The 24,859-nt window shown below is 39.5% G+C and overlaps 1 protein-coding gene and 3 non-coding genes across 4 annotated transcripts; all 4 read right to left on the bottom strand.

Annotated features, from left to right (window-relative positions):
- Positions 1-2,880: 2,880 nt before the first annotated feature.
- Positions 2,881-2,952, bottom strand: trnad-guc (transfer RNA aspartic acid (anticodon GUC)). The gene has a single exon. It is a non-coding gene; the product is annotated as a tRNA-Asp (tRNA).
- A 6,539-nt stretch (positions 2,953-9,491) lies between these two features.
- trnag-gcc (transfer RNA glycine (anticodon GCC)) lies at positions 9,492-9,562 on the bottom strand. Its single transcript has one exon. It is a non-coding gene; the product is annotated as a tRNA-Gly (tRNA).
- A 793-nt stretch (positions 9,563-10,355) lies between these two features.
- trnad-guc (transfer RNA aspartic acid (anticodon GUC)) lies at positions 10,356-10,427 on the bottom strand. The gene has a single exon. It is a non-coding gene; the product is annotated as a tRNA-Asp (tRNA).
- Positions 10,428-15,148: 4,721 nt separating this feature from the next.
- tyr (tyrosinase) lies at positions 15,149-23,777 on the bottom strand. Its single transcript, XM_061919494.1, has 5 exons — positions 22,900-23,777; positions 17,719-17,935; positions 16,956-17,103; positions 16,240-16,421; positions 15,149-16,153 (listed from the first exon to the last, which is right to left on the bottom strand). Exons 1-5 carry the CDS (start codon positions 23,725-23,727, stop codon positions 15,906-15,908), a joined length of 1,623 nt encoding a protein of 540 aa, XP_061775478.1. The 5' UTR covers positions 23,728-23,777; the 3' UTR covers positions 15,149-15,905.
- Between the last annotated feature and the right edge of the window lie 1,082 nt (positions 23,778-24,859).

Here is a 24,859-nt window from a genome sequence, read left to right as displayed (position 1 = left end):
TATACATATTTTGGTTTAACTTCAAACCGGAACCGCAGTCAGTTTAAATTAATTATTATTTTAACACGATAATGTCGACATCAGTGTCTCAAGTTACCAAAGTTATTGAAACCTGGTCACCTAAGGTCACACTCAAGGACAACAAGTTGTGGATTATAAAGACCACGGAACCGTAAATTAAGGTTCTGTGCTAAATATGTCATTTCCTACTCTTAGGTTAACTTTATTTCGTTGTTGATGTTTATTAATCAACACTGCCATCTGGTGGCTTTTTGTAAGCATGTCAACAAAAGTATGAGGTCTCACCTTATCGATAGTATATATATCACTTTACTTTATCTACCCCCGCGACCCCAAAAAGGGAATAAGCGGTAGGAAATGGATGGATGGATACTTTATCTATAGAATGTACTTTCAGTATTACTACTAATGTTTAGTATTAATGGATTTCTTGTAAAATGTATTTATATTATCAATAGAAGGACACAATAAAGTACTATCTATCTATCCATCTATCTATCCATCTATCTATCTATCTATCTATCTATCCATCTATCCATCTATCTATCTATCTATCTATCTATCTATCTATCTATCCATCTATCTATCTATCTATCCATCTATCGGGGGTCGGCAACCCGCGGCTCTCTGGAGATTTTTCAAAAATGTATTAAAAATTGAAAAAAATGAGTGGAAAAAAATACATTTTTTTGTTTTAATATGGTTTCTGCATGAGGACAAACATGACACAAACCTCCCTAATTGTTTTAAAGCACACTGTTTGTATTAAACATGCTTCACTGATTCCAGTATTTGGCGAGCGCCGCTTTGTCCTACTAATTTTGGCGGTCCTTGAACTCACCCTAGTTTGTTTACATGTACAACTTTCTCCGTCTTTCTGCCCACACATGCGGTCCTCTCCAAGGTTTCTCACAGTCATCATTGTCACTGTTTACTGCTCAAAGAGGCAAAGGTGAGTGTTTTTACAAAACTTTTGCATTAAAGGGGGAATTGCAAACTTCCTGTTGATTTTTGCTAATGGATGTCACTATATGAAATCTAGGTCTAAGTGAGACCTACATAGAGGTTTCATGTCTCTACGACATTCCTACTAGAAGTTACAGGCAGTTTTGTCTGTGTTTTCTTCCTAGGAGCAGTTTTATCTGTGTTTTCTTCCAAGGGGGCGTTAGAGCGCAATTTTGAGTTTTGGGCTTAGGTTTTTTGATTAGATCGGAATTTTCGCCAGTCCTGATGTGTGTGTCTAGTTTGGTGATTTTTGAAGCACTTTAAGGGGGTCAAATTACTGCTCCAAGAGGCAAAGGTGAGTGCTTTTACAAAACTTTTGCATTAAAGGGGGAATTGCAAACTTCCTGTTGATTTTTGCTAATGGATGTCAGTATATGAAATCTAGGTCTAAGTGAGACCTACATAGAGGTGTTTGTTGCATGTCTCTACAACATTCCTACTGGAAGTTACAGGCAGTTTTGTCTGTGTTTTCTTCCTAGGGGGCGCTAGAGCGCAATTTTTAGTTTTGGGGTTAGGTTTTTAGATTAAATCGCAATGTTTTCCATTCCAGATGTGTGTGTAAATTTTTTTGAAGCATGTTAAGGGGGTCAAATTACAGCTCAAAGCTGCGGAATAATAATAAATAAAGAATAAAAGGCTAGAAATTCAATAGAGTCCTCTGTCCCAAAGGGACATTCGGTCCCTAATAACAGTTGTTCTTGAGCTAAATATGTAATTCCCAATGCTAGGTTGACTTTTATTTGGTTGTTAATGTTTATCTGTCAACACTGCCATCTAGTGGATGTTTGTATGTTCTCTGGACCACAACCTTATATGAGGTGATGACTAACAGGTGTGTAAGAGTCCATATTACATGGAATATGTTACAATAAGTAAGTAGTCAACTTCTGACACATTTTCATTCAAAATTGATTGTCTCTTTAGTCAAATCTCACGGAGGAAATCAAAGACAAAAGGCGAGGTCTAAGCTCAAACAAACAACAACAACACTTACCTTTCACCCCAACACCTGACCCTGACGACACCAAAAACATGAAGTATAAACGGTAAAACATGAAATATTAAGTAACTACTGTTTACTTCCGACCTTTTTAAAGTTGTGAAATCCATCAGAAATATCAAAGAGTTGAAACGAGGCACACTGTGGAGAGATTCTGCGTATTACCCATCATGCATTGTCGTAGCTTTCAATGGGTGTCATTTTATTTAACTATGGTGCTTAGACATTTTTTAAGTCCAATTACTGGTTACTTTAAAAAAAAATTTCAAATAATAATTATTTTGGAATTTCTTGTCTGCGACACGTGCCAAGGTAGTTGGGAAAGGGCATGTTCACCACTGTGTTACATCACCTTTTCTTTTAACAACACTCAATAAATGTTTGGGAACTGAGGAGACACATTTTTGAAGCTTTTCAGGTGGAATTCTTTCCCATTCTTGTTTTATGTACAGATTCAGTCCTTCAACAGTCCGGGGTCTCTGTCGTTGTATTTTAGGCTTCAAAATTTTCTGTGGGAGACATGGGTTGCAGGTTCGATTCCCGCCTCCACCACTCTAGTCACTGCCGTTGTGTCCTTGGGCAAGACACTTGACCCACCTGCTCCCAGTGCCACCCACACTGGTTTAAATGTAACTTAGATTTTGGGTTTCACAATGTAAAGTGCTTTGAGTCACTTGAGAAAAGCGCTATATAAATATAATTCACTTCACTTCAAACCAGACAATGGTAGACTGCTGTATAGTCACTAATACTGCACAATACTTTATTATGTAGAATATGTGCCAATTTAATATTAAACCTCAACAAAGTTTAAAGAGATTTAAAATAATTTTTGACATTTTTAAAAAATGTAACTCCCCGTCGGGGAATTGAACCCCGGTCTCCCGCGTGACAGGCGGGGATACTCACCACTATACTAACGAGGAGTGGTGCGAGTTGCCGTCGGTAATACACTTTAAATACTATGTGTTGTACACGTGTTAGGGTGTTATAGATACCTTTTTATTGGTAAAAAGACATATTTGACAACAAATACATAAATGCTAAACATGAGTATTGCAGTGTTCTCGTGGTGACATTGGACCAATCAAACAGAGCCAGGCGGTCACATGACCCGACTTAAACAAGTTGACAAACTTATTAAGGTGTTACCATTTAGTGGTCAATTGTACGGAATATGTACTGTACTGTGTAAACTACTAATAAAAGTTTCAATCAATCAATCAAAAGTGTAAAGGAAAAAAGACACTTTTTATTTCAACCGTACTTCCCGTCAAAAGCCTAAAGACTGATCGCACAGTTCCTGTCTTCACAATAAAAGCGCCGCTCCATCGCGCCTGCGCTAACAAAATAAGAGTCTCCCGAAAGCCAGCGCAACAAGCTACAAGCTACGGAGTTTGCCGCCAATGTATTTCTTGTAAAGTGTATAAAACGAATATGGAAGCTGGACAGAGAAGATGCCAAAAACCAACGACTTTCATGTGGTATTAGACGGGAAGGAGGAACTTTTTTTTCCTGCATTTGAAAATGCGGACGTTATCAGCACTAATACTGTCTGATTCCAATCAATGCGGGTCATCAGAATCAGGTAATACACCAACTTATATTCTTGTCTTCATGAAAGATAGGAATCTATATGTTAAACATGCATGTATTATTCATTAAAACACCTTTAACATGTCAACAAAAACGGCAAAATAATATAAATTATATACTAAACGGGTTGTACTTGTATAGCACTTTTCTACCTTCAAGGTACTCAAAGCGCTTTTGACACTACTTCCACATTTACCCATTCACACACACATTCACACACTGATTGGAGGGAGCTGCCATGCAAGGGGCCAACCAGCACCCATCAGGAGCAAGGGTGAAGTGTCTTGCTCAGGACACACTGACCAGGCGAGGTTGGTACTGGGTGGGATTTGAACCAGGGACCCTCGGTTGCGCAAGGCCACTCTTCCACTGCGCCACGCCGTCCCTGTATATATACATTTATGTATGTATGTATGATATAATATATTATATTATATGTGTGTGTATGTGTGTGTATATATGAGGTAGATCACCTCGACTTGGTCATTTATTAAGTAATTGATTAACGTTGAAAAACTTATTGGGGTGTTACCATTTAGTGGTCAATTGTACGGAATATGTACTGTACTGTGCAATCTACTAATACAAGTTTTAATCAATCAATCAATCAATCAATCAATCAATCAATCATTGAACGCCTACTGAACCTATGGTGCTGTTAAGTTATTGTGGCTCAATTTGCCTTAATTTTTATTCTATTTTAATGTATTATTATTTGATATATATTATTTGTTTTAGTTGCTTAAGAGATATTCCTGGCTCTGAATTTGCTCATTGCTATTTTTATGTTTTTGTGCATTATTTGTTGCCGTAATCATTAAACAAACAGGTTATCAATCAATCAATCAATGTTTATTTATATAGCCCCAAATCACAAATGTCTCAAAGGACTGCACAAATCATTACGAACTTACAACATCCTCGGAAGACCCCACAAAAGGGCAAGGAAAACTCACACCCAGTGGGCAGGGAGAATTCACATCAGTGGGACGCCAGTGACAATGCTGACTATGAGAAACCTTGGAGAGGGACCTCAAGATGTGGGCAACCCCCCCCTTTAGGGGACCGAAAGCAATGATGTCGAGCGGGTCTAACATGATACTGTGAAAGTTCAATCCATAGTGGCTCCAAGACAGCAGTGAGAGTCCCGTCCACAGGAAACCATCTCAAGCGGATCAGCGTAAAGATGTCCCAACCGATACAGGCGAGCGGTCCATCCTGGGTCCCGACGAGCGGTCCATCCTGGGTCTCGACTCTGACAGTCAGTACTTCATCCATGGTCATCAGACCGGACCCCCTCCACAAGGGAGGGGGGGACATAGGAGAAAGAAAAGAAGCGGCAGATCAACTGGTCTAAAAAGGAGGTCTATTTAAAGGCTAGAGTATACAGATGAGTTTTAAGGTGAGACTTAAATGCTTCTACTGTGGTAGCATCTCGAACTGTTACCGGGAGGGCATTCCAGAGTACTGGAGCCCGAACGGAAACGCTCTATAGCCCGCAGACTTTTTTTGAGCTCTAGGAATCACTAATAAGCCGGAGTCTTTTGAAGGCAGATTTCGTGCCGGGGACATATGGTACAATACAATCGGCAAGATAGGATGGAGCTAGACCGTAGTAAGTTTTTATACGTAAGTAGTAAAACCTTAAAGTCACATCTTAAGTGCACAGAAGGCCAGTGCAGGTGAGCCAGTACAGGTATATATGTATGTATATATGTATATAAAGGTATATACAGTATAGGTAATATGTATGTATATATGTATATAAAGGTATATACAGTATAGGTATATATGTATGTATATATTGTATATAAAGGTATATACAGTATAGGTATATATGTATGTATATATGTATATAAAGGTATATACAGTATAGGTATATATGTATGTATATATGTATATAAAGGTATATACAGTACAGGTATATATGTATGTATATATGTATATAAAGGTATATACAGTATAGGTATATATGTATGTATATATGTATATAAAGGTATATACAGTACAGGCGTAATATGATCAAACTTTCTTGTTCTTGTCAAAAGTCTAGCAGCCGCATTTTGTACCAACTGTAATCTTTTAATGCAGACATGGGGAGACCCGAAAATAATACGTTACAGTAATCGAGACGAGACGTAACAAACGCATGGATAATGATCTCGGCGTCTTTAGTGGACAAAATGGAGCGAATTTTAGCGATATTACGGAGATGAAAGAAGGCCGTTTTAGTAACGCTTTTAATGTGTGCCTCAAAGGAGAGAGTTGGGTCGAAGATAATACCCAGATTCTTTACAGAGTCACCTTGTTTTATTATTTGGTTGTCATCAGTTACTCAGTACTTGAGTAGTTTTTCCACAACATACTTTTTACTTTTACTCAAGTAAATATTTGGGTGACTACTCCTTACTTTTACTTGAGTAATAAATCTCTAAAGTAACAGTACTCTTACTTGAGTACAATTTCTGGCTACTCTACCCACCTCTGAATATATTCAAAATATCGGTGCTATTACACGTGTCTGACATGTTGTTAACTTATTAAAGATAACTTACGGCATTGCTTCTTCTGCAGAGAATAATTTCGCCCCACCTAGTGTGTGTGTGACAATCATCGGTACTTTAAAGTCCTACTGAAAGCCACTACTAGCCACCACGCAGTCTGATAGTTTATAAATCAATGATGAAATATTAACATTGCAACACATGCCAATACGGCTTTTTTAGTTTACTAAATTACAATTTAAAATTTCTTGGGAGTTTCGTCTTGAAAACGTCGTGTAATGATGACGTGTACGCAGGACGTCACAGGTTTTTAGGAAGTATGAGCGCTGCACACACACACAGCTAAAAGTCGTCTGCTTTAACGGCATAATTACACAGTATTTTGGACATCTGTGTTGCTGAATCTTTTGCAATTTGTTCAATTAATAATGGAGACGTCAAAGAAGAAAGATGTAGGTGGCAAGCTTTAGCCTTTAGCCACACAAACACACGGTGATTCCTTGTTTAAAATTCCCGGAGCTGAAACTTTACTATGGATCAGAGCGCGGTCAAGCAGACATGAATCACGACGGAATGTCAACCAGCAGGTTTTGGTGAGAAAATTGTAGATTAAAAGTCGCCACTTACCGGATATCAGCTGAGCTTGTGTCGTCCGTACAGCTGCCGTCGACACCCGGGAGACATTGGCGTCAACACACCCGTGGACACACACCTCCGACTATCAGGTACTATTAAAGGGGAACATTATCAGCAGACCTATGTAAGCGTCAATATATACCTTGATGGTGCAGAAAAAAGACCAATCAATTTTTTTAACCGATTTCCGGACTCTAAATGGGTGAATTTTGGTGAATTAAACGCCTTTCTGTTTATCGCGCTGGAGGCGATGACGTCAGAATGTGACGTCGCCGAGGTAACACAGCCACCATTTTCATTTTCAACACATTACAAACACCGGGTCTCAGCTCTGTTATTTTCCGTTTTTTCGACTATTTTTTGGAACCTTGGAGACATCATGCCTGGTGGGTGTGTTGTCGGAGGTTGTAACAACACTAACAGGGAGGGATTCAAGTTGCACCACTGGCCCCAAGATGCCAAAGTGTCTGCCGCCAGACCCCCATTGAATGTGCCGGAGTGTCTCCACATTTGACCGGCGATGCTAAGGCAGACATGGCACAGAGATGTATGGATAACCTGCAGATGCATTTGCAACGATAGTCAACGAAATCACAAAGGTGAGTTTTGTTGATGTTGACTGCCAGCTAATCGATGCTAACATGCTACGCTAATCGATGCTTACATGCTAATTACCGGCGGTGCTAAGACAGACATGGCACAGAGATGTATGGATAACCTGCAGATGCATTTGTAACCATTGTCAACGAAATCACAAAGGTGACTTTTGTTGATGTTGACTTATGTGCTAATCAGATATATTTGGTTGCGGCGTGACTGCTAGTTAATCGATGCTAACATGCTACGCTAATCGATGCTAACATGCTATTTACCGGCGGTGCTAAAGCAGACATAGCACAGAGATGTATGGATAACCTGCAGATGCATTTGCAACTATATTACGTTTCCTTCCACCCACATTTAATGCGAAACAAACACTTACCAATCGACGGATTTAAGTTGCTCCAGTGTCAAAAGATGCGAAAGTCCCGATCGTTTGGTCCGCACATTTTACCGGCGATGCTAACGCAGCTATTTCGGCCATGCTATGGCTATGAATAGCGTCAATAGCTTCAGTTTCTTCTTCAATATTTTCATACTCCAACCATCTGTTTCAATAAATGCGTAATCTGTTGAATCGTTTAAGTCGCTGAAATCCGAGTTTGAATCCGAGCTAATGTCGCTATATCTTGCTGGGGTATTCCCATTGTTTGTTTACATTGGCAGCACTGTGTGACGTCACAGGGAAATGGATAGTGGTTTCGAAAATAGCGAAAATAAGGCACTTTAAAGCTTTATTTAGGGATATTCCGAGACCGGTAAAATTTTGAAAAAAACATAAAAAAATACAACAAGCCACAGGGAACTAATTTTTATTGTTTTTAACCCTTTTGAAATTGTGATAATGTTCCCGTTTAAACTCACTAAAACACTAGCAACACAATAGAAAGATAAGAGATTTCCCAAAATTATCCTAGTAAATGTGTTTAAAAACACCGGAATACGTCCCAATGCTATTTTTTTTTTTTAATTCGTATTTATTTATTTTTTTCTAGTCCGTCGCTATCAATGTCGTCAAACACAAATCTTTCATCCTCGCTCAAATTAATGGGGAAATTATCGTTTTCTCGGTCCGAATCACTGTTTTTGTCGGAGGCTCCCATTAAAATCAATATGAATATGTGAGGAGACATCAAACATGTGACGTCATCGTCCGCGACTTCCGGTAAAGGCGAGGCTTTTTCAGGAAGTACCAAAAGTGGCGAACTTTATCGTCGATTTTCTCTACTAAATCCTTTCAGCAAAAATATGTGGGTGAAGACTTCTTGTGTTGGATATTGTAAACAAATGTAAGAACAAAATGTATTATCTTGCTTCTCCTCGTTAGTTTAGTGGCGAGTATCCCCGCCTTATTATTCATTTTTTAGATCACTTGAAACTTTATTAAAGTAGGGTTAGGATATAAAAACTAGCAAATCTTTGAGAACTCACATAAGATTTAATGTAACTAATAAGCAATCGGTTTGATGCATCATCATTTTGTAAATAGGATGATGTCGATATCAGTGTCTGAAATAAAAAGAATAAATTACAGCTCCAAGCAGCGAAGGACTCTTTCATCAACTTTGAATCAGAAGAGTTCAATCTCTCTCCTTTGTAGTTTGAAGCCGACACGACAAACGCTCTCAGAGGAGATAATGTTGGAAAAAAGGAGACCGGTTTTTACAAAACTTTTGTTTTGAAGGGGGGATTGCAAACTTCCTGTTGATTTTTGCTGGGGATTGTCAATATATGAAATGTAGGTCTAAGCGAGACCTACATAGAGGTTTTTGTTTCATGTCTCTACGACATTCCTACTGGAAATTACAGGCAGTTTTGTCCATGTTTTCTTCCTAGGGGGCGCTAGAGCCATATAAAAATATGGCAATATCGCAAAATGATGAAGTATGACACATAGAATGGACCTGCTATGCCCGTTTAAATAAGAACATCTCATTTCAGTAGGACTTTAACTTTTACTTTTAGCGTGACCTTAGATGACCGGGTTTCAATAACTGTGGTAACTTGAGACACTGATGTCGACATAATCGTGTTAAAATGATAATGCATAAAAACTGACGGCGGTTTGGTTTCATGAAATTCTTGCGGGCTTTTTCACCAAATTAAACCAAAAAAAAAAAAAAGGATGTTGCATTGGCCGGGAATCGAACCCGGGCCTCCCGCGTGGCAGGCGAGAATTCTACCACTGAACCACCAATGCTCATATCGGCGGAACAGTTCTGTTTAGAATTTAACCAGTAGAAGTAGTTCACCGGTTGTCCTCTTCGGAGGTCGCCTATTTCGGCTACAATCGGGCGGAAGGCGGGGTACACCCTGGACAAGTCGCCCTCTAATCGCAGCTTTTCACAATTTGAAGTGTGCAATGTAACCATGAGTGAGGTTCCTTCATGCAAGTTGTTAAACATGTCTGAATTATGTGGAAATAACTACTATTTATTCATGAAGTGTGTGACATAAGACCACACCTAATGTTGGATATGGAGAACATTCAAACACTTTATTTAATCCAAAACATTTGCAAACAACTAAGTACGAAGCAAAGAATGTCCAAGCATTCTTTCCAACAACAGACATAAAAAAACATGTGTACAACACTTGAAACCTTTTAACTTATTTAGTATTTGGAACTTTTTAATAAGCAACGTACTGATTTGTTGCAATTTAAGAAACGTTTGATCCTTAAAGTGTTTACCTAGTGAAGAATAAATCATTTGAAAAACTTACTGACAAGTGATGTAATCTTATTTATGTCATAATGTGGATCGTAACTGAAATGATCAAGTGTTCAATATGTGAAATTTCGATGTTGAAATGTCTGCAAAAAACAAACTTCCCGTCAGCCCCAGTGGAGGAGAAACGTGACACAACTTTGGAAAAAAAAGTGTGTGGCAATGAAGGCGAATAACAAAGAAAAACATATTTAGAGGAAAATGTATGACATTTTATATTTGTGGAATTATCTGTAAAAAAGATTTATTACCAAAAAAAAAAATCTCCCCGTCGGGGAATTGAACCCCGGTCTCCCGCGTGACAGGCGGGGATACTCACCACTATACTAACGAGGAGGCCGATATCGTCGAGCGATATATAAGGCTATATTCTAAACATATGTTTTACAATACCTGAATGTCGTCTGCGTGACCGATGTACATCTTCAATCTCGTGGCGAACTGCCCAAATCGTTGCGGACTCCGACGTCTCGGCAGAGAATGTCTGTAGTTAAAAAACAACAACAATAAAATACCTTTTTTGTGTGAAAAACTGCCTCAAGAAGTGGACTTATTGGCTCGAGTAGCCGCGTAGATCTGGCAGTGACAGTCCAGCAACATTTGATACAAAGTTTTGTGTTTTCTTCAACAACAATACGTATTAATTCAACACATTTCTTTGTTAATCTTGTCAAAGTCAAATTAGCGTCGAGTTCCGAGTTTTTATGTGTTTCTCCACTTCCTGTGGCGCCTTGATGTCCATATACGTGACGACACTGACACTTGGTGGTCAAAGTGCTGTACTACATCTGCAACGTTCCATTTGGACCAAAAAGCAGGTCAGAATTTGGCCAAATCAAAAGCCGTGAATATGAGGAGTAATCATTAAAAAAATTAAAATAATAACAATCCACATGTCATATGTCATGTGTGTGTTCTAATGTGCATCTAAAATACAGCCTCAGAAAACACTTGTTGGCCCCCTAAATCATGACCAACTTTTTAAGACAGTAGAGAAGTAGGCCTAAGTATTGATGAAAACAAGGCATAGGTATATTTAACTTTTTTGGCCATTATAACAGTACACACCGTTTGAACAGTAACACTGTGTTTGAATGTAGAACAAGTTTACTTGGATTTAACTGTAGTGTACGCACCACAGTTTGAGTCCCTTGCATGTTGGATAATACCTCAAATACATGTGCTGTGGTTGTGACTACCTTTGATTGATTGAAACTTGTATTAGTAGATTGCACAGTAAGTACATATTCCGTACAATTGACCACTAAATGGTAACACCCCAATAAGTTTTTCAACTTGTTTAAGTCGGGGTCCACCTTCATCAATTCATGTTATGACACAGAATGTAGAAACAGATCACAGGAAACTGAATTTGCATGGGAACAGATTTTAATGCAGCAACTCACACTCGAGAGTTAGAGAACGATCGCAAGCATTGATCGGATCCTTTAGCACCAGTGTTGGACTTTTGGTCTGCATAATAAATTATATTCACTGTTGAAAATAATGTGATTTAAAAAAAAAACACACTCTTTACAGTAGTTTTCCCACATTGAGAGACAAAGTACTACAGCAGGCACAAGACATTGAAACAAGGTTGACAACTTGTTGAATTACGTCCTGAAGTGGAGCAACTTGAACACAACGTTGAAACAACATGCTTTTTGACGACATTTCATCAATGTTGGGTTCTAACGTTGATTTGACCGTTGAAATGTGGTCCTTTTCGAACAAATTTTCCACAACACAAAAACAACGTTGAAAAAACATGCTTTTCAACGATGTTTAATCAATGTTGGGTTCTGACGTTGATTTGACCATTGAAATGTGGTCGTTTTCTAACAAATATTCCACAACTTGAATACAACGTTGAAAAAATGTGCCCTCAGGTGGTCAGGGAGGGCATTCCACAGACTGGGAGCAGCATAGCAGAAAGAACAGTGGTCCCCAACCACTTGTACTGGACTGCAGCTCGACTTTTATTATTTATTTATTTTTTTGTTTAAATTTATTTTTATTATATTTTTTTAATTTATTTTTTTTATTTAAATTTTTTATTTTTCATGAAAAAGGGAGTTTTTTTGGGGTTAGTGCACTAATTGTAAGTGTATCTTGTGTTTTTTATGTTGATTTAATAAAAAAAATAAAAATAAAAAAAATATTAAAAAAAATAATAAAAAAAATAATAAAAAATGTAATTGTAAGTGTATATTATGTTTTTTATGTTGATTTAATAATAAAAAAAAATTAAAAAACGAAATTAAAAAAATTATAAAAAATGTAATTGTAAGTGTATCTTGTGTTTTTTATGTTGATTTAATAAAAAAAATATATATTAAAAAACAAAATAAAAAAAATAATAAATGTAATTGTAAGTGCTTCTTGTGTTTTTTCTGTTGATTTAATAAAAAAAATATGTTAAAAAACAAAATAAAAATAAAAAATGTAATTGTAAATGTATCTTGTGTATTTTATGTTGATTTAATAATTAAAAAAAATAAAAAACAAAATTAAAAAAATAATAAAAAATGTAATTGTAAGTGTATCTTGTGTTTTTTATGTTGATTTAATAAAAAAAAAAAAAAAATTAAAAAACAAAATAAAAAAAATCATAACGAATTTAATTGTAAGTGTATCTTGTGTTTTTTATGTTGATTTAATTTAAAAAACAAAATAAAGTAAAATAAAAAAATAATCAAAAAAAATAAATTAATAAAAATCGAGCCGCGGCCCAGCACCGGTGGTTAGGGACCACTGTTATTTCTGCACCGCTGCTTCCAGTCTGTGGAACACTCTCCCTGACCACCTGAGGGCACCTCAGACTGTGGATGGTTTTAAAAAAGACTTAAAAACCCATCTTTAAAAAAAATACTTTTTATAGACATGCATGCTGGTTCTAGCTATTGGTCGGTTTCTAGTTTTATATATTTTTTATTTTTATTATCTCTTTATGATTATTATTACTATTTTTTTACACTGTAGCACTTTGAGGTTGTTTGCTCAACGTAAAGTGCTTTTTTTTTACAAATAAAATATATTATTTTTAATATTATTCTACAACGCAAATACAACATTGAAACAATGTGCGGTTTGACGACGTCTAGTAAATGTCGGGTTCTGACATTGACTTGACCGTTGAAATTTGGTCATTTCCCAACCAACAACGTGGATCCAACGTTAGACTTCAACGTTGTCTCAATTTACAAACACAACTATTCTGCAACGTTGTTTCAATGCCAGTCTTAAAGGACGTCTACGTATAATCAACGTTGTATCAATGTCTCCTGCATGCCACTGATATTTTTTACGGTAAGATCCACATTTGTGTTGTGGTCATCATGAGAAAGTATTTGTCGTCCGAGGTCAGAGGTCTGACTTCTGCAACTTGCGTGGAGCTTCACGGAAGTCGTTCAACACAACGAGTTCGGACCTTTTCCTGTCGAGGGTTCAAAACACGAGGGACATTTTCCTGAACGGACCCTTGAGTGGGTTCTGCCTACGTTTTTTCTAGAAACGCGAGGTCCTTTATGGACTACACACGGCCCGGTTTTTATCAACCAAAACTCCAAAATAATTATTGTTTAGTTTTTTTACTTCTGTGCTAATGTGACAATTTTGGTTTACAGTCATTCCTCTTTTGTCACGGCTAATTGGTTCCAGGCCAGACCGTGGTAATTGAATTTCCACCAATTAGGATGATTATTAATTAAATCAAATATTTTCATAGTGAGGGAATAAAAGAGGGCTGTTTAAAAAAGGCGTTGAGGGGTTCCGGTTTGGTGACCGCAGGATTAGGTCTCTGCTTTTTGCAGATGATGTGGTCCTGACCAGGGTCTCCAACTCTCACTGGATCGGTTCGCAGCCGAGTGTGAAGCGACCGGAATGAGAATCAGCACCTCCAAGTCCGAGTCCATGGTTCTCGCCCGGAAAAGGGTGGAGTGCCATCTCCGGGTTGGGGAGGAGACCCTGCCCCAAGTGGAGGAGTTCAAGTACCTAGGAGTCTTGTTCACGAGTGAGGGAAGAGTGGATGGTGAGATCGACAAGCGGATCGGTGCGGCGTCTTCAGTAATGCGGACGCTGTACCGATCCGTTGTGGTGAAGAAGGAGCTGAGCCGGAAGGCAAAGCTCTCAATTTACCGATCTACTCACCTATGGTCATGAGCTTTGGGTCATGACCGAAAGGATAAGATCACGGGTACAAGCGGCCCAAATGAGTTTGGGTCTCTCCCTTAGAGATAGGGTGAGAAGTTCTGCCATCCGGGAGGAACTCAAAGTAAAGCCGCTGCTCCTTCAAGAGCAATGTTGTCATTCTTAGGAGAAGCAACATTTGTTAGGGAAAATAATGCCTTGCCGGTAAGGTTTATTCAGGTGTACTGGAGAGGAGCCTAAGCCAGATAGTCCAACCTCGGATTCAGGAGGAACAGTGTGGTTTTCGTCCTGGTGGTGGAACTGTGGACCAGCTCTATACTCTGGGCAGGGTTCTTGAGGGTGCATGGGAGTTTGCCCAACCAGTCTACATGTGCTTTGTGGACTTGGAGAAGGCATTGGACCGTGTCCCTCGGGAAGTCCTGTGGGGAGTGCTCAGAGAGTATGGGGTATCGGACTGTCTTATTGTGGCGGTCCACTTCCTGTATGATCAGTGTCAGAGCTTGGTCCGCATTGCCGGCAGTAAGTCGGACACATTTCCAGTGAGGGTTGGACTCCGCCAAGGCTGTCCTTTGTCACCCATTCTGTTCATAACTTTTATGGACAGAATTTCCAGGTGCAGTCAAGGCGTTGAGGGGTTCCGGTTTGGTGACTGCAGGATTAGGTCTCTGCTTTTTGCAGATGATGTGGTCCTGATGGCTTCATCTGACCGGGATCTTCAGCTCTCACTGGATCGGTTTGCAGCAGAGTGTGAAGCGCCTGGGATGGGAATCAGCACCTCCAAGTCCATGGTTCTCGTCCGGAAAAGGGTGGAGCGCCATCTCGGGGTTGGGGAGGAGATCTTTCCCCAAGTGGAGGAGTTCAAGTACCTAGGAGTCTTGTCCACGGGTGAGGGAAGAGTGGATGGTGAGATCGACAGGCGGATCGGTGCGGCGTCTTCAGTAATGCGGACGTTGTACCGATCCGTTGTGGTGAAGAAGGAGCTGAGCCGGAAGGCAAAGCTCTCAATTTCCCGGTCGATCTACGTTCCCATCCTCACCTATGGTCATGAGCTTTGGGTTATGACCGAAAGGTTAAGATCACGGGTACAAGCGGCCCAAATGAGTTTGGGTCTCTCCCTTAGAGATAGGGTGAGAAGCTCTGCCATCCGGGAGGAACTCAAAGTAAAGCCGCTGCTCCTCCACATGGAGAGGAGCCAGATGAGGTGGTTCGGGCATCTGGTCAGGATGCCACCCGAACGCCTCCCTAGGGAGGTGTTTAGGGCACGTCCAACCGGTAGGAGGCCACGGGGAAGACCCAGGACACGTTGGGAAGACTATGTCTCCCGGCTGGCCTGGGAACGCCTCGGGATCCCCCGGGAAGAGCTAGACCAAGTGGCTGGGGAGAGGGAAGTCTGGGTTTCCCTGCTTAGGCTGTTGCCCCCGCGACCCGACCTCGGATAAGCGGAAGAAGATGGATGGATGGATGGATGTTTAAAACATTAAACACACATTTTTAAACTTAATTAGAGCCCTCTGTGGGTTTGTGTTATTGACCATGCAGGTCTTAAAGACCATGGACCGTGTTGTTAGCATTACGCGTCCTGTTAGCATTGTTAGCATTCCGTCCAGGAAAATGTCCCAGAGTTCTTCAGTGCCTAGTGTGTGTGTGTGTGTGTGTGTGTGTGTGTCACAGAGTGGTCTGATAAGACGCCGAGCCTTCCTCAGAGCTGCTCTGGAGGAGCGGTTGCCGCTCCCCGAAAATGGAGCCCCTCTTCCGCCTCCGGTTCCGCCTCCACCTTCTCCTGGCGAGGACGACCAGGACCGCCAGCGCGGCGCTGACTAGGGACCCCAGGATGCCGGCCCCCAGGAGCCACTGCCAGATCTGCTGGGCCTGCTCCAGGTAAGGGTTCAGGACCTCCTGCACAAACCTCTGACCTGTGGACAGACAGGATGACGTCACCGCCGGCGAGCGACCAGCAAAACCCGCTCGTGTGTGTGTGTGTGTGTGTGTGTGTCCTGACCCGGGTCCAGCAGGTACGCGTACTCGTATCCCATGGCCTTGTTGGACAGGAAGTAGTCTCCGTTTCGGTACAGAGGCATGAAGGGCACCATGTAGTAGCCGTCGTTGTGGCCGATGGGGGCGTTGGCCAGCGGGTAGACGGTCCGCGAGGGCTGGTGGGTCCTGAGCCAGCGCTCGAAGATGCTGGACGAGACAAGACCGAGGTCACTATCAGAATACTTGTATATAAGTTATCACACAGCTTGTTTGCTTTGAGTTGAGGTTGCCCCTGCGGCCTGTGGTTACGATGCACCGATATTTACGAAGCTGTCTTTGATCTTATCAAGCAAAAGGCGGACGACTTGTAAACCTCCACTTGGACAGCCACAGGAAGGACCTCATCAGGACCCGAAATCTACGAGTAGAGAGGGGGCAAACCTGACACCGCTCCAATCACCTTTTCTTTGAACTGTTTATGACCCAGTGCAGAAGCTGTTTATGACCCCCTCCCCTTAGAAGCAGCTGCAGCTATGTAATCAGGGAATTCCCAAATAAATGAGACCTGGATCCTGTTCCTCAGAGCGGCAGGGTGACATCGTACGAGGGTGCAAGTTGACACGCTCTCCTCATGAGCTAACTTGAATCCTGTCTCTTGCTTCTCGTCCTGTTTCATTGATAGTTTGGTGTTTGGACCCGACAGTCACGGCAAGCCAGGGTCTTTGTGGGTGTGGTGCTCACCTGTCTATGAAGGCGTGGTGCAGGAGGAAGATGGGGTCGTTGGCGGACCCTTGCACGGACGACATGGAGCCGTTCATGAAGACGTGCAGGGCGTTGTGCATGGTGCTCTGACCCTGGACCGCCATGCCGCTCACAGGACTGGCAAAACCTGGAGGGGCGCCACGGAGGTTAATTCGGGTCTGTACTAGGGTAGTTCCCATACCAAGATTTTGCTACTTTTCGATACTTTTCTAAATAAAGGGCACCACGAAAAATGTCATTATTGTCATTATTTGAACAAAACAACTTAGCGTACATGAAACATATGTTTATTATTGCAATTTAGTCCTTCAATAAAATAGTGAACATACTAGACAACTTGTCTTCTAGTAGTAAGTAAACAAAGACTCCTAATTAGTCTAGAAACGCAATGGATGGTTTTACTTTTGGTTCAAAGCAACAAAACTGCAATGTGAGTGAGCGAACTCGTCCAAAAGATGGCGGCTGTATCACAAAAAAATAACACAATTTTTAGTCCTCTGCTCAGGTTTCATGAAAACTAACACAAAACGTTGTGGTCATTAGTGAAGAAAAATCCATCAATAATACACGATATTTCATGATGAATGTATTTTTTCCTCGTGTTTTACTTTTGTAGCTGTATGTAGGAACGGCGCCGCTGAACTGGCAGCTGGTTGCATCACGTTCACATTCAGTGTTCGGTATGTGTGTACACAAGTGTATAAACACGTGTGTGTGTGTGTGTGTGTGTATTGTTTCGTACCCTCAAGGACGTTCCTGAAGCTCATGTTGGAGAATCGGTCCATGGCGCCGGTCTCGTACTGGGGAAGGCCCACGGTGAAGTCCACGTCGGCGGACGTCGGGAGTCGCTGCACGCGGCCGGTGTCGTGGTTGCCGGGGTTACGCAGCAGCGGCCCCTCCCCGGTGGCATTGCACAACACCTCCCGCCTGTTGTATTCCTCCGGCTGAGTGCAGATGACCTACAGGTGTACCAAATATATACATATATACATATATAAACATATGTATATATATATATATATATATATATATATATATATATATATATATATACATACATACATGTATGTATGTATGTATATATATATACATATATAGAGATATACATATATATACACATACATACATATACACACATACATACATATACATATATATATATACATACATACATACATACATGTATGTATGTATGTATATGTATGTATGTGTATATATATGTATATATGTATATATATATATATATATATACATATATAAATGATAAATGGGTTGTACTTGTATAGCGCGTTTCTACCTTCAAGGTACTCAAAGCGCTTTGACACTACTTCCACATTTACCCATTCACACACACATTCACACACTGATGGAGGGAGCTGCCATGCAAGGCGCCAACCAGCACCCATCAGGAGCAAGGGTGAAGTGTCTTGCTCAGGACACAACGGACGTGACGAGGTTGGTACTAGGTGGGATTTGAACCAGGGACCTTCGGGTTGCGCACGGCCACTCCATCACTGCGCCACGCCGTCCCTACATATATATACACATACATACATATACACACATACATACATACATACATACATACACATACTGTACATACATACATATATACGTATGCATATATATATATATATATATATACATACATACATACAAGTATTAAATTATGAATTACTTAAATAATAATATACCTATTAATTGTCAATGAGGAGAAAATTCCTGGAAAACCGGGAATTTTGGGAAAGGGAAAATATGATTCGCGTTCGATATATCGGAAAAGTAGTGTGGGTGGATGGTTGAAAGGTCTCAGAATCGGGTTTAAAAATGTTGCAAAACGAATATGTCCATTCTTTTGAATGGCAATTTCCTGGAAATTTGGGGATTTCAGGAAAACTGGGATTTTTCAGAAAATATTGATACTAGCACAATTTTCCTGAAATATCTAAATGGGTTGGTGTTGGAATTTTTGGAATCGGTTGAAAAATGTTTATGTAGTAACAGTTTTAATTAAGAATGGGTATTTTGGTATTCTGGGAATTTCAGGAAAACTGGGAATTTGTACGGACAAAAAATAGGAGCATTTGTTGTCCAAACTAAGAGGAATGTTTTGAAGGTGGAATGGTCAAAAACAGTTGAGATATCTGGACTTTGAAAACTTACCAGGAAGAGGTGAAAATAGCCTCTTTGAAATCTGGGAAGTCTTGGAATTCCTGGAATTTTTGGAACTTGGAAAATGGTAGTTTGGTTGTCCAGGGTGAGTGAAGTGCGTGGCTGGTGGAACACTTTCAAATCCGATACGAAATGTGGGATGTGAAGTAGATTTTAGAATGCTTATTTGTTGTCAATGGGGAGAACATTTGGGGAAATTCAAGGAAAACCAGGAATTTTGGTAAAGGGAAAAGATGTTTTGCATTCGATAAATCGAAGGAGTAGTGTGGTTGGTTGAAAAGTCAGAATTGGGTTTAAAAATGTTGCAAAACGAATATGTCCATTCTTTTCAATGGCAATTTCCTGGAAATTTGGGAATTTCAGGAAAACTGGGATTTTTCTGAAAATATTGATACTGGCACAATTGTACTAAAATATCTAAATTGGTTGGTGTTGGAATTTTTGGAATCGGTTGAAAAATGTTGATGTAGTAACAGTTTGAATTAAGAATGGGTATTTTGGTATTCTGGGAATTTCAGGAAAACTGGGAATTTGTACGGACAAAAAATAGGAGCATTTGTTGTCCAAACTAAGAGGAATGTTTTGAAGGTGGAATGGTCAAAAACAGTTGCGATATCTGGACTTTGAAAACTTACAAGGAAGAGGTGAAAATAGCCTCTTGGAAATCTGGGAAGTCTTGGAATTCCTGGAATTTTTGGAACTTGGAAAATGGTAGTTTGGTTGTCCAGGGTGAGTGAAGTGCGTGGCTGGTGGAACGCTTTCAAATCCGATAAGAAATGTGGGATATGAAGTAGATTTTAGAATGCTTATTTGTTGTCAATGGGGAGAACATTAGGGGAAATTTCAGGAAAACCAGGGATTTTGGTAAAGGGAAAAGATGTTTTGCATTCGATAAATCGAAGGAGTAGTGTGGTTGGTTGAAAAGTCAGAATCGGGTTTAAAAATGTTGCAAAACGAATATGTCCATTCTTTTGAATGGCAATTTCCTGGAAATTTGGGGATTTCAGGAAAACTGGGATTTTTCTGAAAATATTGATACTAGCACAATTGTACTAAAATATCTAAATGCGTTGGTGTTGCAATTTTTTGGAATCGGTTGAAAAATGTTGACGTAGTAACAGTTTGAATTGAAAATGGGTATTTTGGTATTCCTGGAATTTCGGAAAAACTGGGAATTTGTACAAAAAGGAGCATTTGTTGTCCAAACTAAGAGGAATGTTTTGAAGATGGAATGGTCAAAAACAGTTGAGATATCTGGACTTTGAAAACTTTCCAGGAAGAGGTGAAAATAGGGCTTTGGGAAACCGGGAATTCCTGGAATTTTTTTAAACTTGAAAAATGCTTAGTAGTGTGGGTGGATGGTGGAAAGGTCCGACTCAGGTTTAAAAATGTTGCAAAACGACTATGTCCATTTATTTGAATGGGAATTTCCTGGAATTTTGGGGATTTCAGGAAAACTGGGATTTTTTGAAAATATTGATACTAGCACAATTGTACTAAAATATATAAATTGGTTGGTGTTGGCATTTTTGGAATCGGTTGAAAAATGTTGACGTAGTAACAGTTTGAATTGAAAATGGGTATTTTGGTATTCCTGGAATTTCGGAAAAACTGGGAATTTGTACAAAAAGGAGCATTTTTTGTCCAAAATGAGAAAAATGTTTTGAAGCTGGAATGGTCAAAAACAGTTGAGATATCTGGACTTTGAAAACTTTCCAGGAAGAGGTGAAAATAGGGTTTTGGGAAACCGGGAATTCCTGGATTTTTTTAAAACTTGAAAAATGCTTAGTAGTGTGGGTGGAAGGTGGAAAGGTCTGACTCAGGTTTAAAAATGTTGTAAAACAACTATGTCCATTTATCTGAATGGGAATTTCCTGGAATTTTGGGGATTTCAGAAAACTGGGATTTTTTTGAAAATATTGATACTAGCACAATTGTACTAAAATATCTAAATGGGTTGGTGTTGAAATTTTTGGAATCGGTTGTAAAATGTTGACGTAGTAACAGTTTGAATTGAAAATGGGTATTTTGGTATTCCTGGAATTTCGGAAAAACTGGGAATTTGTACAAAAAGGAGCATTTGTTGTCCAAAATGAGAAAAATGTTTTGAAGGTGGAAAGGTCAGAAACGGTTGAAAAATATGGACTTTGAAAACTTTCCAGGAAGTGGTGAAAATAAGGCTTTGTGAAACCGGGAATTCCTGGAATTTTATTATTATTTTTTTTAGCTTTTTTAACTTGAAAAATGGTAGTTTGAGTGTCCCGGGTGAGTGGAATGTGTGGATGTTGGAACACTTTCACTTCCAATAAGAAATGTGAATTTTATAATTCTGATTCATTGTCAATGGGGAGAAAATTAACTTGGAATCAACAATAATAAGAAATTAAATGATCAATTAAATCATAAAATAATTAATTACATTTTGAAATAATTAATTCAATCATGAAGTAGTAAAATAAAAAAAATATTGAACAAGATATTTAGCGATTAAATAATTAATTATATCATGAAATAACTAAATCATGAAATAAATAATGAATGAAATTATTAATTACAATATGAAAAAATAAAATCCACACTTAAATGATTAATTAAACATGGAAAAAAGATGTTAAACGACAAATAAGTATTTAAATATGGAACTAATCGTGAAATAAAAATAAAATTATGAAATTATGAAATCAATAATGAATTAAATGCTTAATTAAATTATGAAAAAAATAAATCCACACTTAAATGATTAAACATTGAAAAAGTAGTTAAACGATAAATAAGTAATTAAATATTGAACTAATTGTGAAATAAAAATAAAAATCAAATCATGAAATCAATAATGAATAAAATGCTTAATTAAATTATGAAAAAAATTCTAATCCACACTTAAATGATTAATTAAACATTGAAAAAGTAATTAAACGATAAATAAGTAACTAAATATTGAACTAATGGTGAGATAAAAATAAAATCATCAAATTATGAAATCAAAAATGAATTAAATGCTTAATTATGAGAAAAATTCAATCCACACTTAAATGATTAATTAAACATTGAAAAGTAGTTAAATGACAAATAAATAATTAAGTATTGAAGTAATTGTGAAATAAAAATAAAAATCAAATTATGAAATCAATAATGAATTAAATGCTTAATTAAATTATGAAAAAATTCTAATCAACACTTAAATGATTAATTAAACATTGAAAAAGTAGTTAAACGATAAATAAGTAACTAAATATTGAAGTAATGGTGAGATAAAAATAAAATCATCAAATTATGAAGTCAATAATGAATTAAATGCTTAATTATGAGAAAAATTCAATCCACACTTAAATGATTAAACATTGAAAAAGTAGTTAAACGATAAATAATATAAAATCATTAAATTATGAAATCAATAATGAATTAATTGATTAATGAAATTATGAAAAAATGTTATCCACACTTAAATGATTAATCAAACATTGAAAAAGTAATTAAACGATAAATAAGGAACTAAATATGGAATTAATAGGGAGATAAAAATAAAATCATCAAATTACGAAATCATTAATAATAATAATTACAAATTGAAATAAATAATGAAACCATGTAATAAATGGATGTACTTTTCATGAAATAAATAACATTTATGTATTTCATTTCAAATAAAACTATCCATTAAAAAGTGGACTTCATTATTTCAATATTGTTTGAGTTGTTTCGTTGTGTTTTTTGGAGGCGTTTGAATAAAAAGCGAAGGAAACATTCTTGCCTTCCACGACGAGAAGACGGAGGCGGGGCTGATGAGGTTGGGGTCGAAGGAGCTCCGCCCCCCCATCAGGCGGTCGGTGCACACCTGGCAGGAGGCGGCGTCCCTCCAGTCCCAGTAGGGCAGCGTGAAGTCCGAATCCCCCGTCATCTTCCTGATCTGGTGCTCCCAGTGCAGCAGGAAGACGCGGTGCCAGGGCAGGAAGGCGGCCGACTCGTGGGCGAAGTCGATGTCGCTCCAGACGTTGCCCGCCCCCCCCAGCAGGGCGTCGCGCGACACGTAGTAGTGCATCCACACGAACAGGTCGTAGGAGTTGATGTCGGAGAACATGGGGGTCTCGCCGTTCTCGCCCATCTCCCGCCTGGTCGCCGTGGCGATGACGTAGTCCGGGTTGATGGTGTTCTTGGCCAGGTTGAGGTAGGAGATGAACTTCTGCTGCTCGCCCGCCGACAGGCTCATGATGTTCCTGCGCACCGACTCCCGGTACTCGCCGCAGTTGGCGCCCCGGTAGCCGAAGCGGCACTCCCCGCAGTCGGCGCCGCCGTAGTTCCCGGTGCAGCGGCAGGTGCGGTTGTAGAACGCCAGCGGCCAGCGCTCCCTGTCGTCCACCCCGCTGTGCGGGTACTGCGGCCCGTGGGGCTCCTCCGACACCGCCACATCGGCGCAGAAGCCGCGGCCCGACAGGGCGCCGCAGGCCGAGCCGTCCCCGGCCCACGCCGGGCAGCACTCTTTGCTCCGCAGGCCCTCCGAGTTGGCGCACGGGCGCGGGAACTGGCAGAAGGAGGCGGCGAGAAGCTGCCAAAGAAGCCCGGCGACAAACGCGCTCCTCATGCTGGTCGCCTGCCGAGACCCCCGGAATCTTACCGGGAACTTTGACAAGGTGAATATTTCTTACCGCCTTGTCTTGGCTTGGTCTCCCCGTCTGGGCTTCTCTGCTTGGGCTGCTGCCCCCGTCGCCCGGAACAAGACGGATGGATGGATGGATGGGTGGACCTTCCGCTCCTCTCTCTCGGCATCCAACCGACCTCTCCTGCTGCCCGCCGCTCACTGAGCGCGTTTAGGGGCCGTCCTCCCACAAAGTGCCTGATCTAAATAGGACCAGCGTGTGTGTGTGTGTGTGTGTGTGTGTGTGTGTGTGTGTGTGTGTGTGTGTTCTTGTATCCCTACCCTTCTTGAGACATGAAGTAGGAAAAGTATCTGCCATGTGAGGAGCGGCGAACAAATGACATAAATCATGGTCAAATGCAGAAAACCTCTGGTCAACATATGAAATAACAAGTGTCCTCCACCCATCCATCAGATATTGAAATGCGCCGCTTTTGGACAAAATTAATAAAACAAATCAAATAAATATGTATGTAGAGACATACTGTTATAAGATGATGTAAATAATGAAGATTAAAAACAATTACAAACAAAAATAACTAAAAGAAGTAAAAGCAGTCTTTTTCTCAACATGTGTCGACTTTTTTCTTGTAAAATTGGGAACAATTTCTCATATTCTTTCTGTCTCCTAAAAGTATTACTTTCTAATGCAAAATGGTGACATTTGTCAGATAAAATTCTGAATTTTATCACAATATTACCAATTTTTTTGTTGTTCTTGTAAAATAGTGACATTTTTTGAGTAAAATTGTGACTTTTGTCATCATTTTGCCAAGTATTAATATTTTGATATTGTCAAAATTGTAAAGTAGTCTTATAAAATTGTGACTTTTGTCCAGTTTTTTCATTTTTCATTTTCATATAATTGCCAACATGTTTTACTATTCTTGTACAAAGTAAAATTGCGACTGTTATTGAGTAAAATTCCAACTTTTGTCATAATATTGCACAAATGTTCAGTTTTTCTTGTCCAATTTTGCTTCAAAATGATGACATAAATCATGGTCCCAATGCGGAAAACCACTGGTCAACATATGAAATAACAAGTGCCCTCCATCCATCCATTTTCTACCGCTTG

This window comes from Nerophis ophidion, linkage group LG13, assembly GCF_033978795.1.
Source record: "Nerophis ophidion isolate RoL-2023_Sa linkage group LG13, RoL_Noph_v1.0, whole genome shotgun sequence".
In the NCBI taxonomy this organism is placed as follows: domain Eukaryota; kingdom Metazoa; phylum Chordata; class Actinopteri; order Syngnathiformes; family Syngnathidae; genus Nerophis; species Nerophis ophidion.
The sequence above is the reverse complement of the archived record's forward strand: the minus strand, read 5'-3'. Positions and strand labels throughout refer to the sequence as shown.